The following is a 13,459-nucleotide window of genomic DNA, read 5'->3' as shown; positions in this document are numbered from 1 at the left end:
CCACTGAAGCCTTTCCTGCCCTGAAATGCCCTGAATCTAACAATAACAGCCCTGTTTTCTTGAAATAACATGAACCGCCTGTTTCTTTTGGTGATATTTCATCTCTGCTGATCGGTGTTTTCATGTTTTGGATTTCACGGATGCGTTTGATGAGCATCATTTTTTTCTGTTCTCTCCTGTCTAAAGTCTGTCCATCCTGTACTTGACAGATCATGCTGCTTTCTGAATAAATCACTCTAACCTGGATTTTCACACAATCTTTCCTCATATCTGAACACTGATCACATTCACAGACTTCAATCACAGCATAAGTTTTGACATAATCATGCAGTAATTGATTTTTTTTGGACAGTCGGGCCCAGTGAAACATGGACATTTCATTACCTTTGAAGTGAATAATGGTGAACTTAATAGTTAAGGAGCGACATTATCATTCATTTGGAGATGCGTTCGTGTCCACCTGACAAATAACTCCAATATTTACTCTCTTCTAGCTCTGCTTTTGGTCTCCACCAACTCTTGAGGAAAATATGCGTCTCTTTAGCTGCTGAATGCTGCCTGTGTGCCGTGTGGTGCGTGCGGTGGGTTTTTAGAGCTTTTCTCTGTAAAAAAAGTGATGAGACTGAACCAACCAGCTAATCAATGAGCTGAAACTCACCATTGTCATATTGTTGTTGTTGTTTTCATAGAAATATTGATTACAGCTGCCTTCACTATTTTTTGGGAACAATTAGCACTATACATGCCTTTATAAGAGCAGGCTTTTTGAATTATTGTAGTAGGAAAAGCACAGGTGTTACTATTGTTGTTGATGGCTCTGTTGCATTCAAGTGACTCAGTAACTGTGTGACAGTGAGCCAGCATGCACAATACCAGGACCCTGAAAATGATAAATCTGAATGGAATTCAACCATTGTTCATTTTATATTTTAGGTCTGTTTTCAATATGAACTAATAACACTGATGATAAAGTCAGGACTGACAGATAATGCAAATAATGTGAAATAAAAATAGCAACAAGCAAATGTTTTCATTATGTTTATGGGTCACAGTACAGAAAACAGTAGTGACGCTCTAACTTCAAACACTCAGGGACTGCAAATATTAAATATATTAAGTCTCTGCACAGCAGAGATGGAGACAAATGGGGGAGGAAAAAGTGGGAGGAGGAGAAGCAGAGAGGGCAGAGATGAACTTGGATAATTGCATGAGATAATATTCCTTAATTCCTAATATTCCATCTATATGAAACATTAGGATTAGGATTGGGCCTATGTCTTATAAGGCACTTGAAAATATATAATTTCCAATTCCAACCATTTAAAAAAAAAACATACTATACATGCGCTGAATAATCATCAACTGTACAAAAGACCCAGTCACCGTGACCTCACCCTCTGCTTTGTGGACGACTGTTTTGAAGTTCCGAGTTTGTCATTACTCACAGCAATTTGTCAATCACAGGGTCGGCTCGTCCTAAAGCACGCTTCATTATTTATTTCACCCTAAATTGGACCATAATTTACCAAATGAACATGATGCTGGATTGAAGAAAACTTGAAACCAGTGATTGAGATCATAAACTCATTATGAAAATGTTCACTGAAGTAATAAATCAAGTGAGAAGTAGGATCATTTTCTCATAGACTTCTATACAATCACACTTCTTTTTTGCAATCAGTGGAATCGCCCCCTGCTGGCCATTACAAAGAATGCAGGTTCAAGGCACTTACACATTGGCTCCACTTTTCAGACAGAGAGGCTCCATCCTCCTCTTTTATAGTCTATATGTATAATGTTAAATGATTAAAGCTTAACAGCAAAGGGAACTCTTACAAAGTTATCATCAGTATTACAACCTCATGTGTAAAAAAAACCCCAATACAATAGTTGTTTAATTTTTAGGCCACAGACACAACAAGGTTCAACAGTTCAAGAGGGAAACCATCAGATGTAAAAACTGATGATTATGGCCACAAATATTTGATAACCACACCTAAAAATGTGTGTATCACACAGTGTTTTTACAACAAATGAAGAAAATCAAATGACTTAACAGACTGGAGCTTAAACTGGATGAAATGCACAGCTGACCACAGCGAAGGAGGTTTACGTCACGATTTTCATACTTTAGTGTTAGGCAGTAAATCACTTACTCTAAAAACCTTGTCATTATAATGTCATTATATTATGTTTTCTCACACATTTTGGCTCAAAAGCTATAAGACTGCAAACACAAACTTACTCATTTTCAGCCTTACTACAGGACTGATACCACAGATATCTGAATATCTGCCAGTGCTGCAATGAGATTCTATGAAGAACAGCGTCGTACAACCAATAATGTTCTCCACCTGAATACAGTATTATCATTATCATACATCTTATTTCTCCCAGGGGTGTGTTTGCCAGATCCCCCTCTCTACTCCCCCTCCTGTGCCACAGTCTCTGTTTCCGTCTCTGCCTCCCAGTGCTGCTCTAGCTGGGCAGTGAGGAAGGGGTTGAAGAAGAAGTCAAAACCAAACTGCAGGGCATACTGAGCCGTGCGCCTCCAGTCATGTTCAATCTTGTACTGCCTGCGGCTGGTAGTGTGGACATCGGCGCATGACACGCAGTGAATGGCTTTCAGTTCAAACACGGGCCATTTGGAACCTAAACGACCCTCCAGTATGGTACTAAACTCCACCAGGCTTCCTGTCTTTAAGTGTAAAAGCACAGATTTAAACTCATTGCTGGCCCGCAGAACTATGTCCTTAGTCGCGTCTTCATCCTCTACGATCGTCCCGTTCTTGGTCTTCCTCTCCAGCGGCATGCCCATTGTCACTTCAAATTTGTAGCGATCAAAGCGTTTGATGTGGCATTCGTGCTTGGCCAGTCTTTTAAGTTTACAGAGGGGATCTCGTGGAGGAGGAGCCGGGGCAGGCAGGGGCTGGGGCTCAGCTGTGACGTTTTTCACCTCCTCACACAAAGGATACGGCTCCCCATACAGGCACCGCATCCAGTTCCCCACGAATACTGGCAGCAGGTTGATAACCGAATGGGGCCCGTTCTCAATGTCGGTCACGCGGACGTATTTGAAGCGTCCGGTCCAGGTGACGCGATGTCCTTCGAGATGAGAGCAGAGAATCTGAGTTTGGGCCATGTTGGACTCTTTCCAAGCCAGAGGGCCACAGAGGTTGCTGTACTCAGGCCAGGTCAGGGTGGAGTTATAAACCTTCATGCCTTCAGACCTGTAGACGTACATCCAGCAGAAGAGCACCACCGCACTGAGCCACACCAGGATGAGCTTGACGATGCTGCTCCGCGACAAAGAGCGGAGAACTGCAATGGGGTTGAGGCTGAAGCGGGTCCAAAGCCTCAACACTACTGGCACGAAGCAAACTGTCAGAGTGACCACCATCTTGGTAAGCTCCAGGGTGAGAAACCACTGCAGGAGCTGGATGATGAGCATTGCAGCCACGCCCAGTGAGAGTACAGGAAGGGCGAAGAGGAAGAGGAAGTAGCCAACGCAGGTGCGGATGAGTCCTATTGCAGAGGCGTTATTAAGGAGCACCAAGGTGAGCTCACACCAGGTGAAGCAAACCAGGTAGGGCACCAGGCACAGGTAGGTGCCTTTGAAGCCTCTCAGCTGGGCCATACGGAAGAGGAGATAGAAAAGGTGTCCATACAGCAGCCATGGCATCCCCAGGTTCAACGCCACCATGTCCCCTAGAGGCACAGTGACGATCGTCATCCCAAAGACCCTGAGGAACCAGAGGGAGTCCGGCAGGAGGCTGGTGAGGGAGCACACTCCGGAGAGCACCTCTGTGAGGAGGGCTTTACGAGCGAAGAGCTGAGCAGAGGCATGGAGGCTGAGGAAGGCGGTGACAGTGAAGAAGAGAGCGACAGCAGCCAACTCGGAGCAGGGGATCCAGGATTTATCAGCAACAGGGAAGGAGAACACCACGAAGACCACCGAGAGCAGGAAGTACCTGAGAACACACACAGGGTGCAGAAGCATTTTCAGTTCATTTTGTGTGCATTTTATGTGTATTTGTCCTTTTGATTACATTCACTCTCTTTGATTTTACTGCTTACATCTTTCTATTCTTCTTATATGTTCTAGCAATATGTTTAATTACTATTAGGGTTAAATAATAAAACCTATTGTTCCCTAAGTTACAGGAACAGTAAATGAACCAAGCAAACACTGCACGATTACATCTACATAAGAATGCTAATGTCAATCAGGCAAAACCTGAACAAAACCAAACTTTGCAGTCACAAACAAAACAGGGTAAACAGTCAAAGTTGTCCACGTGGAAACAGAGATGGTCTTACAGATAAGGCTCCAAGTGTGTCCATCCAAAGTTGGTCTCAGCCTGTTCCAGATCCAGACCAGGTTCAAAGTGAGTCAGCAGGTCTGTGAGAGCCCGGAAATTTTCCCATGCTTTTGAATTCTGTAGGAAAAGATGCGCATTCATTTTCAGTTTACTTGTCCCAACAAATATAAAGCAAGTCCTCTTACGCAGGTTCAATATCGCCAAAATCAAGAACACTGAGTAAAATCTAGTCGTCAGTGACCTGAAAAACCCGCAGTGTGCAGATGACCATGGAGAAGAATGAGAGGTAGAAAACCAGCAGGGGGATGAGGAAGATGAAGAACTCAATTGTGAGGTTGGAGATGATGAAGAAGAAGATTAGAGCGTTGACGTGGTGCGTGGGGATCAGGGCGCTGAGCCACTGCATGCCAGCCCGTGACGCCCAGTCGATGAGGTGCTCCTTGATCTCCAGCAGAGCGTACAGAGGGAACTTCAGCAGCTGAAGCACAAGAGAGGAGCAGAGCAGTGTCAGTGCATCGCCAAGGCTTCAAAATGTGAAAAATGTTCATTTAATGGACCGGCAGACACACCGGCAGAGCTTCCTACCTTCTGGTGTAAGGGCAGTTCATCTGGATTCTTCACTATGACATCGTCATCGTCGTCATCGTCGCCTCCTGCTGCAGCCATGACAGGTGAAGGAGCAACACCCTGAGCGAACTTCTTCGTCATCTCAACAAAGTCGTCAAGACCCACGTGGGAGCTGGCTACAAGGACACACACACAAGGCACATGTTGTCCGCTGACTACAAGACGAATGACATTTATTCCACCAAGGCCAAACGCCCAATCTCAAAATGTTAATAAAAGTGGAAAAATATTTGTGTATCCGCCCTGGGATTGAGACCCAAACTTGAACTTTCACCAACTTTGATGAAAATCGGGTGAGTAGTTTTTCCGTAATCCTTCAAACCACACATACCCTCACTGGTGACCATGGACTCCAGGACTCTCCTCTGTTTCTTGGCTGAGCGGTTTAATGGGCCCGGGGAGACTGGTTTATCTGCAAACACAAGACAAAGCAGTCCGTATTTCTTTGCCTCTTTATGATTTGAAACATGGTGAATACAGGACTACTACTGCTATAAATGTGTTTTCAAAAGCAACACAAAACTGTGCAACGTCACTGTGTGAAACGACAATATATCCACTCCCGTACCCGCATCTGAGTGGACGTGTTCGACATTCTCTAGCATCTCAGAAACAGCCAATGACTTCTTCCTCTCCGGGTTTAACTTCCAGTACATGAGCAGAGCTGCTTTCCTGACTCCTCTCTCGAAGCGCGTCTCTGTGCACAACTTCTTCACCTCCTCAAAGTTCTCCAGAGTGATGCCTGAAGAAACAAGACAAATGTGCACGCTGATGATGGACAACTAAACCCAGCATCAAACCAGTGATTTTCATGCTACTTTGCCACCAGCCATAGATTGGGGGTGGCACTGGGAGATTTCGGTACCTTTCCTGGAGGCTAAGCACTGTTGCAGCAGCCTGACGGCGTCCTTGCGTCCTTGTTTGGCAGCCTGGATGAGCCAAGTGACCGCCGTACAGTTATTCAGCTCCTCGTCTCTTTCTTCTGCCACTGCCAGGAAGTAACGCCCCATCTGGAGACACACACGCGCACACACATGCACGCAAACACACACACGGACACACCCTTAGACTTGCAAAGCAAGCACTGCCGTGACTTAGTTGACTCTTGACCTGTCCTTCCCATCAATATGTCACTCTGAAATAACATTTATCATTAGTTGGCCGATCTGCTCTGTGCTCACCATCTGCTCATTAAAGTCAACAGTATTCGCAATGCGTTCAGTCTCACTGACCTTGGTCTGTGCTTTAGCGTCTCCTGACTTTGCTCTCTCCTCCAGATCCTCAAAACTGACCTCCTCTTCTGGTTCTTCTGAAGGAAACAGAAAGTGACTGACGAAACACTGCAGTAGATTTCTCATAAGAGGGTATTATACAGTATATATACTGTGACACATACACAATATACTACTCATTCTAATTAAACAGTATCCAACAAAATGCCTTTTTGCATAAAATGTGTGGCTGTTAATGATTTAGTGACAGTTAATTCAAAAATGATTTTCTCCTGTGGGACATCAAAGATTTGAACTGTTACCAATGAACCTGTTTACCTGTGGAACGCTCCAAAAACACCTGTTCGGAGCGTTCCACAGGTAAACAGGTTCATGGGTATGAAAGAGGCATCCTGGAAAGGCTCAGTCATTACCAAGCGAGGAGGGAGCGAGTTTCACCACTTTGTGAACGCATGATTGTGTAAAGGAAATTACTACATGAGCTCAGGAACACTTTGTCAAACTGCTGTCGGTGTGTCTGTAAATGAGTGCATTCGATTATGGTGTACAGTGTGCCAACTTTTTTTAAAAGCAGGGTAGACACACACACACACACACACACACACACACACACACACACACACACACACACACACACACACACACACACACACACACAGCTGCCTAATCTTGGCACAGTGCAGTGACAACATAGCATCTTTATTTACGGCACATTGAAACTGCTGACCAAGCTGTTTCCATTTCAAGTTCACGTCTACGACGGACAAAACGTGAATGTGGAAATAATCACACTGTGGAAATACCACAGCCTGAAGAGAAAGACGTAAAATAAACACAATGCTTTTTTCTTCAGGTGGGTATTTAAAGTATAATCATCATTGGTTTTAAAATACTCTGCACACACGGTCCAGATAAACAGAGAGGCTTGTGGCTGACGTTCCAGCCGGTGACATGAGAGATCCCAGAGTGTGAGCGTGAGTCAGCTCCTTCCAGAAACAGATCCTGTCCTGATAAGAGTGTCCCTCTGAACCCTGCTGGTTTAATTATCATCTTCTTTTGGCTTATGAGTTCTGCTACTCTCAAATCCCGGTGCGTCACTCAAGCTAGAGCTCACGTGGAAAATGAGTCGACTGCTTCTGAAGTCAGGCATCGCGTTTGTTGCATTCAAAACAAATGGAAATCTTTCGAATCGCGTACACCTGGAAAAAGACGGAGGTGGCAGGAAATGCTGAAATGCTTTCCAAGATTCAAAACACCCACAGGCTGGAAGTGATACTGGCATGTGAAGTGGGGGTCTGTCTGTGCCTGCCTGTCTCTGGGAAGAGACAGAAAACGCGATGGGATCCGGCAGCTTCCATCAGATGCTCGTCAGTCCTCCTGGGACGCCGCTCATACTCAATCCTCCGCCTGAGCCCTAAAATAACTGTTTGCTTTGCACAGTCAACAACAGCTGCTCGCTCCCCTGATGCAACACACTTGCTTACACAGTGATGCAATGTCACTGCAATGCCATTTTTCGTTTCATTTATTATGATTTGTCCAAATCTAGACAGCTACGCACATGGCACAGGTGTCCTTGGAAGGAGCAGGACTGGCTTTTTTCTTCAAGTCAGCAGACAGGGAGCGGCTGCTTTACATATTGTGGTAAACATCTATGGTTGTCATGGAGGAACTGCAGCACACAGTAAACTGGGAGTGTTGGCTTCACTGATTTGTGGACAGTGAAACAGTGCAGTAAAGATTTTATGATTAAAAGCATATTGGGTCAAAAAGTTCAGACTTTGATTCTCACCTGGTTCAGGTGTGGGAGGAGGCTGTGGAGCAGCTCCAGCAGCTGTGGAACTACCTGGAGGATTCCCTGTTGAGGCTGCATTAAGCTGCGATCTGCCCACCTGAGAGGGGGTCCTGATGGGCTGGCGGAGAGGGGAGGTGGGCGGAGTGGACAGGGAGGAGGAACGGGAGGACAGACCCGGAGAAGTGAGAGGGGAGGCAGTGGAGGGAGAAGATGAGGGCGTGGTTGGACGTGTTGGCATTGTGAGTTTAGGCTTATGGTGGACTGAGGTCGGTGCGGTTGTGGTAGGGGATGAGCTGGAAGAGGAAGGGCCTGGCCGCTGGGTGGAGGGAGACAAGGGGCTGGGTTTTTGGGTGGCAGGGTTGCCAGCCAGTGACGGTTCCATGGCTGAAAATGGCAACAACAACAAATCAGCGACAGGAAAACTCTAGAGTTTAATGAGTGATGTTTAAGAGTATCTGAGAACACTAATGATAAAATTTAAGTGACATGGTGGAGTGTGTACATCAGCAGAGTGTAAGGAAGCATGTGTTCAAGGAAAAACAGCTGACAGGGAGAAGGTATGAAGAAGAAGGAAGTGGCAGTGGAGTAACAGCTGCCCTGAACAGACACTTTCTCTTTTCACTTCCACTCACTCAGCTGCTGCTCAATGTAAAGAACCCAGCAAATACTCAAATTTAAGAATCAGGAATGACAAAATTATGACTCGAATTTATTCTTTTTAGTATAAAAGTACTCAAAACCTCAAATGATCAAAATAGCTAGCAAATGATTTAACAGTTGACAGCTAGTTGATTACATGCTGCAGCTCTGGTGACATGTCTAACTTCAGCTGTGACACAGTGCTGTCAGACACCTGTGGCTCTCAAACATGTGATCATGAAGACCTGAGTGCCAGCAGATTTTCACCCCAACCCTCCAACAACTGACAGCAATGGGTCCTTAATGACTGGAGCAGCGCTTGTTCAATTCCCTTTTAATTAAGGGTTAATATCCCTACTGACAATCCATGTTGCGTTTGAGTTTGGTTTGGTTAAGCTGTGGAATAAAACCTTTTGTTTTCCGTCATAGCAAAGCCGTCATGTGGTCTGCAGTCTATTTTAGACATCATCAAGTGAGCCCTGGGCAGCTTTACAGAGAGGGAGGCATCCTTCAAGTGCCCTGACTGGAAACGTGTCGCAATTTAGGGAATCCCCCCCTTGGCCAGCATGGAGACGAACCAATGACACAGAGATACCCGGTGGAGTGGACACGCAAATAGTCGTAACAGTGATCCTAACTTAGCCACCGTTTATTCACGTTTCCCCAATTGCTATACAGTGTACATACAGTGCCACAGTTTGTATGCAACCGACATATAACTGATAGTGACAGATGTGGCAGGTAGCGAAAATAACCTGTGGTTTTGTTGCTAATGCTAACCTGATCAACAAACATGTCCGCGCTGTTGTCTGCTCACCTTTTACCAGGAACGCACCAATTATTTAAAATCCTCCGAGTGAAAAGGCCCAGAGAAAGGTCTCAGTTACTTTGTTATTCAGCGTCCCGAGTCATTCTTCCCTGTCGCTTTTCTACAGTCTGCCTCTGCGCCGGACCTGTGTGGTCAAACTCCAGCCACAGCTGCTCCACTTCACGTCCACGCCCACTTCATATTTTTCGTGTTGTGATTGGATTAAAATGAGGATTTGCCTTTCTTAGACGTGATTTGATAGGTTGCAAAGGGAGGAAGTTCAAATAATGTCTCAGTCAAGAACAATCAAATACCGATAAGTTGCCAACTTCTTAGGGTGGTATCAGGGACAGTTATTACAGTTCACTGACTATATAACACCCGTTTCAATGCCTTAAATTCTATAATAAGTTTCTATGATGGAGGATGGGACTTGTTTAAAGGTCCGCTTTGTTTTTTATTGATCATTATTCGATTTCTTTCTTCTGTTCGCATCAATGTAATAAAATATTTCTACCAGGAGATGGCAGTACATGACATTTCGTTTTCATCTGCAAAGGTAGATCTAAAAATCATACAAACAAAAATACCCACGATTAACATGTTCACACCATATTTCACAATCTTCAACAACAACAACAACAACAACAACAACAACAACAACAACAACAACAACAACAACAACAATGAATCCACCATTCTGCTGTAATTTGTTTGTTTGCTTTTGCTGTTTCTTCCTTTTTTAAAATTTCCATATGTCAGTCGTACAGTCTATCCATGGTGTAGCACTATTTTTATGATTAATTAATTAATTAATTAATTAATTAAGAGTTATACAATATTCTAGTCGATGATATTTGGAGAAAGAAAAAGGTACCATGATATTTTGAAGCCATGCTTTGTGTGGGAATATAGCATTAGCACATTCACACCTCATTTAAAAATTGGTCTTAAAAGTGTAAGGTGCTGAATGTACATAATCTGATTTCCTTTAGGATTCAGTGTTTGCTTAACAACTATGTGTAATCACATGATCCAAAGTCCACGATAGATTAAGTCATAGAGTACAGGCAAAATGCAGTTAGAGTTATTCATTCTGCAAAACAAAAATGCAAAATCTGTGATAGCCTGCCTCTAATTTTCTACCAGTTTTTTTTTTCTCTGTAACAACAATATATTGATTGAACCCAAACATAAGATACTGAGGGTGATGCTCTGAAGTGTATCTTTATGCTCACATTCATGTGCAATGCAACATGCCATCAGGAGCACTGGGAAAAACACAAGGAAAGGAAAACATTAAAGTTTGGAAGAGGGGGACCCAGGCAAAAAAGGAAGGAGAGCAGACAATTAAATGACTTTGAATGAGAATAATCAACAGGACTCAGGGGAAGGAGTGAGATTAAAGTTCTGGGAATGAGAGTAGATACCACATTGTGTTGTGGGAGAATAAGGAAATGAGGGCTGTAATTGCAGCTGCCTTGAAGCAGTTATGTAAATGTCTCTCGATTAGTAGATTAATGCAATCCAGTTAAGAGGATAAGCAGGACCTTTATACTGGTTTTGGTCTTTCACATGTACACCTTCAATCTATATTAGGCAATCTGTCTTTTAAATAAGCTTAGACACACATGCACTCACAGATGCAATTCCCATCTAAATTCGGCAAAGGAGCTCAAGACAGATATTTGTAATAATAAGCTTGTTATGAGTTCAAACCTATTGACTATGCAAATCTCTGAGCAGATTTGTCAGGGGCACATTGCCCCTGCCTGAGAGTCACAGTCAACACATGCAGATTTTTACCATGAGGTCATTACTGGGTTGATAGAAAATTGAAACAAGCTGTTTGTTGTTTTTTGTTTTTTTATTTTGTCTGCTTTCTTTTTTCTTTTTCTTTTCCCCTCAAGACAGTAAAGAATTATTCTCGACCTCAAGTGATGGAGACTTCCCCATCTTCTTAATCTCATGTATGGCACCCTGCCGCTTGCAGTCATTAAAAGCAGCTGCACAACTCACCAGACTACAGACTATCAGTCCAAAATGCACTCAAACCCCTCTTCGTCTCCTTCCGTGTCTCGGTAGCAGGTTCCTGTATGTACAGTATAGACCCCACCCACGGTCTCCCCCAAGCATTGCCAATGACTCTCACAGGAAGAGAGACATGAGGAGGAGGAGAGGAGGTATGGTCAGTAACCATAGTAACCAGAAGGGTTATGAGAGAACGGACATCGACTGCAGTGAAGATGAGCATTTCCATCGCAAAAGCAGCCAAGAAGCTATTCTGACCTTTGGAGTTTCTCTCTGCATGGAACTGAGCTGTAGTGCCGGATGGACTGCAGCCAGCTGATACTCTGGTCAATTTTCAGGTCCTGTGGTGGTTTTAATTGCACACTGTGTGCTCTATAAATATCACAGCAGCTTGTTTATGTTCTGATACAACCGCAAAAACAGACAACATGCCCTACAGATGAGGAAACTTTGAATTTTTGTCACTTTGGGTAAATTCTGACAGGGAGTTAATCCAGCTCTTGTATTGGTGCCATTGGCTAATAGAACATAACCCATCTTTCATATGAACCTGTAATTATAAACTCTTACAAACGGTTTTGCTTAAATCTTTGGCACTTCCTACACATTCTGTAAGTGGGGAAAACTGAACTCCTTCTTGTGGCTTCGGTCCCTTCTTCAGCTGCCAGCCCTCTGTGTATTGATCTGTTGCTATTTTGAGGCCTGAGTGGAAAAAAGCAGAAAGAGGAAAATCAAATAAAAGAAAAGATGGAGAATAGGAATAACTGTATGCATAGTGGATTCTTGGCACGCCCCTTTAGGTCCAGGCTCATGTTCTATTTGAAAATTGTGTCTTGTCTTAAAGTGTTTTTCCAGCCATTTAGTATTGCACTAACCTAAAGCTGAAGGACTCATTGTAAAGAAATAATAAGAATTGAGGGAGCAGATGCAAAAATATCCTGACTTTTATTTTAACCTGGATCCTTCATCTCTCTTAATGTGACTCGATAGTGTCTTTCATTAAACACTAACTTCTCTGCCTCCTAAATGCCCGGTTCTTTCAAACCTGGTTCGTAAGGCAGACTTTCCATTGCAATATTAAAGCCAAAAGCCCAACCCCTGACAGCATCCGAATGATTTTTTAAATCACTGGAAAGCTCCCCCCACAGCCACAGAATACATCATACAACAGACTGAATAGCTCTCCCCTCGACCAGTGAACTGAACTTCATGCACAAAGTTGCTCGAGAGCCTCTTTAATAAGATATTAAAACAAGAGATGTCCTGAAAAAGGCACCAAGCGGGGACAGAAACCATCTCATTTAATGTGGAGTGTGGCTCACAATACTCAATTGCAGACCATATTATCATTATGATGATAAGTTGACAAGTTGAAGATTATACAATGCATTATTTATATACATTTCAAGCCACTGGGGCTACACTGTAATGCTAATACAGCTCTCCATGACTCTCCGTGTTGAGTCATATACTTGCACCGTTGCTATATTAAACAACTTGTATTATGATTGTGGGTGTGGGCAGTAATGGTGCATTTGTGGAGCAAAGCATTCGACAGTCTAATGGAACATTTAACAACAGCATCTCCATTAAACACCTCATATCTCACCCAGAAAGTCAGAAACCAAAAAAATCTTTGTTACTATGTTTGAAAAGCTTTTACAAACCAGAGCACACGAGGTTGCCATCTTGTTATGTTCATGTTATGAATTAAGTTTTTTAGGGATGGACCATGGAACATCAGTCTCAGATTTTTTTAGTGACTAACAGTGGTGACTCATGCCCGGAAAGCCTAATTATCTTCATATGAAAGTGTTACGTCACCGCAAGCACTCCAGACTGAGGACTTGGGGTTACGTTGTGGAAAATAGATCAGTGTGGTTGCTGACTTCTGCAATGGACACAAAGGTGTCTAATGTTTTCAATGGAGGGTTAGCTTTCTATACATACATTCCTCATTTGAATCTCTGGTCCCCCCAGAATACCAAAGGCCACCTCTAAAAGC

The 13,459-nt window shown here is 43.5% G+C and overlaps 1 protein-coding gene across 2 annotated transcripts; it reads right to left on the bottom strand.

Annotated features, from left to right (window-relative positions):
- Positions 1-1,031: 1,031 nt before the first annotated feature.
- On the bottom strand, positions 1,032-9,605 carry wfs1b (Wolfram syndrome 1b (wolframin)). Of its 2 annotated transcripts, none has more exons than XM_070963364.1 (10): positions 9,433-9,605; positions 7,974-8,360; positions 6,182-6,255; positions 5,815-5,959; positions 5,518-5,691; positions 5,281-5,361; positions 4,908-5,065; positions 4,564-4,800; positions 4,321-4,439; positions 1,032-3,971 (listed from the first exon to the last, which is right to left on the bottom strand). In XM_070963364.1, exons 2-10 carry the CDS (start codon positions 8,356-8,358, stop codon positions 2,423-2,425), a joined length of 2,922 nt encoding a protein of 973 aa, XP_070819465.1. In that variant the 5' UTR covers positions 8,359-8,360; positions 9,433-9,605; the 3' UTR covers positions 1,032-2,422. The 2 variants fall into 2 exon arrangements, with proteins under 2 accessions (XP_070819465.1, XP_070819464.1); XM_070963363.1 differs by having other exon boundaries at positions 6,182-6,258; positions 9,433-9,570.
- Between the last annotated feature and the right edge of the window lie 3,854 nt (positions 9,606-13,459).

Source organism: Chaetodon trifascialis, chromosome 5 (assembly GCF_039877785.1).
Source record: "Chaetodon trifascialis isolate fChaTrf1 chromosome 5, fChaTrf1.hap1, whole genome shotgun sequence".
Classification (NCBI taxonomy): Eukaryota; Metazoa; Chordata; class Actinopteri; order Chaetodontiformes; family Chaetodontidae; genus Chaetodon; species Chaetodon trifascialis.
This window is presented reverse-complemented; position numbering and strand designations above follow the sequence as displayed.

Bases quoted from the DNA above. Each gene is read 5' to 3' on its own strand.
- wfs1b (XM_070963363.1), bottom strand. From the start codon at position 8,358: ATGGAACCGTCACTGGCTGGCAACCCTGCCACCCAAAAACCCAGCCCC. The intron at 6,259-7,973 runs GTGAGAATCAAA...TGTTTCCTTCAG, and splicing joins TCCTCCCACACCTGAACCAG to AAGAACCAGAAGAGGAGGTC. The intron at 5,066-5,280 runs GTATGTGTGGTT...GTGTCCTTGTAG, and splicing joins GTCCATGGTCACCAGTGAGG to CCAGCTCCCACGTGGGTCTT.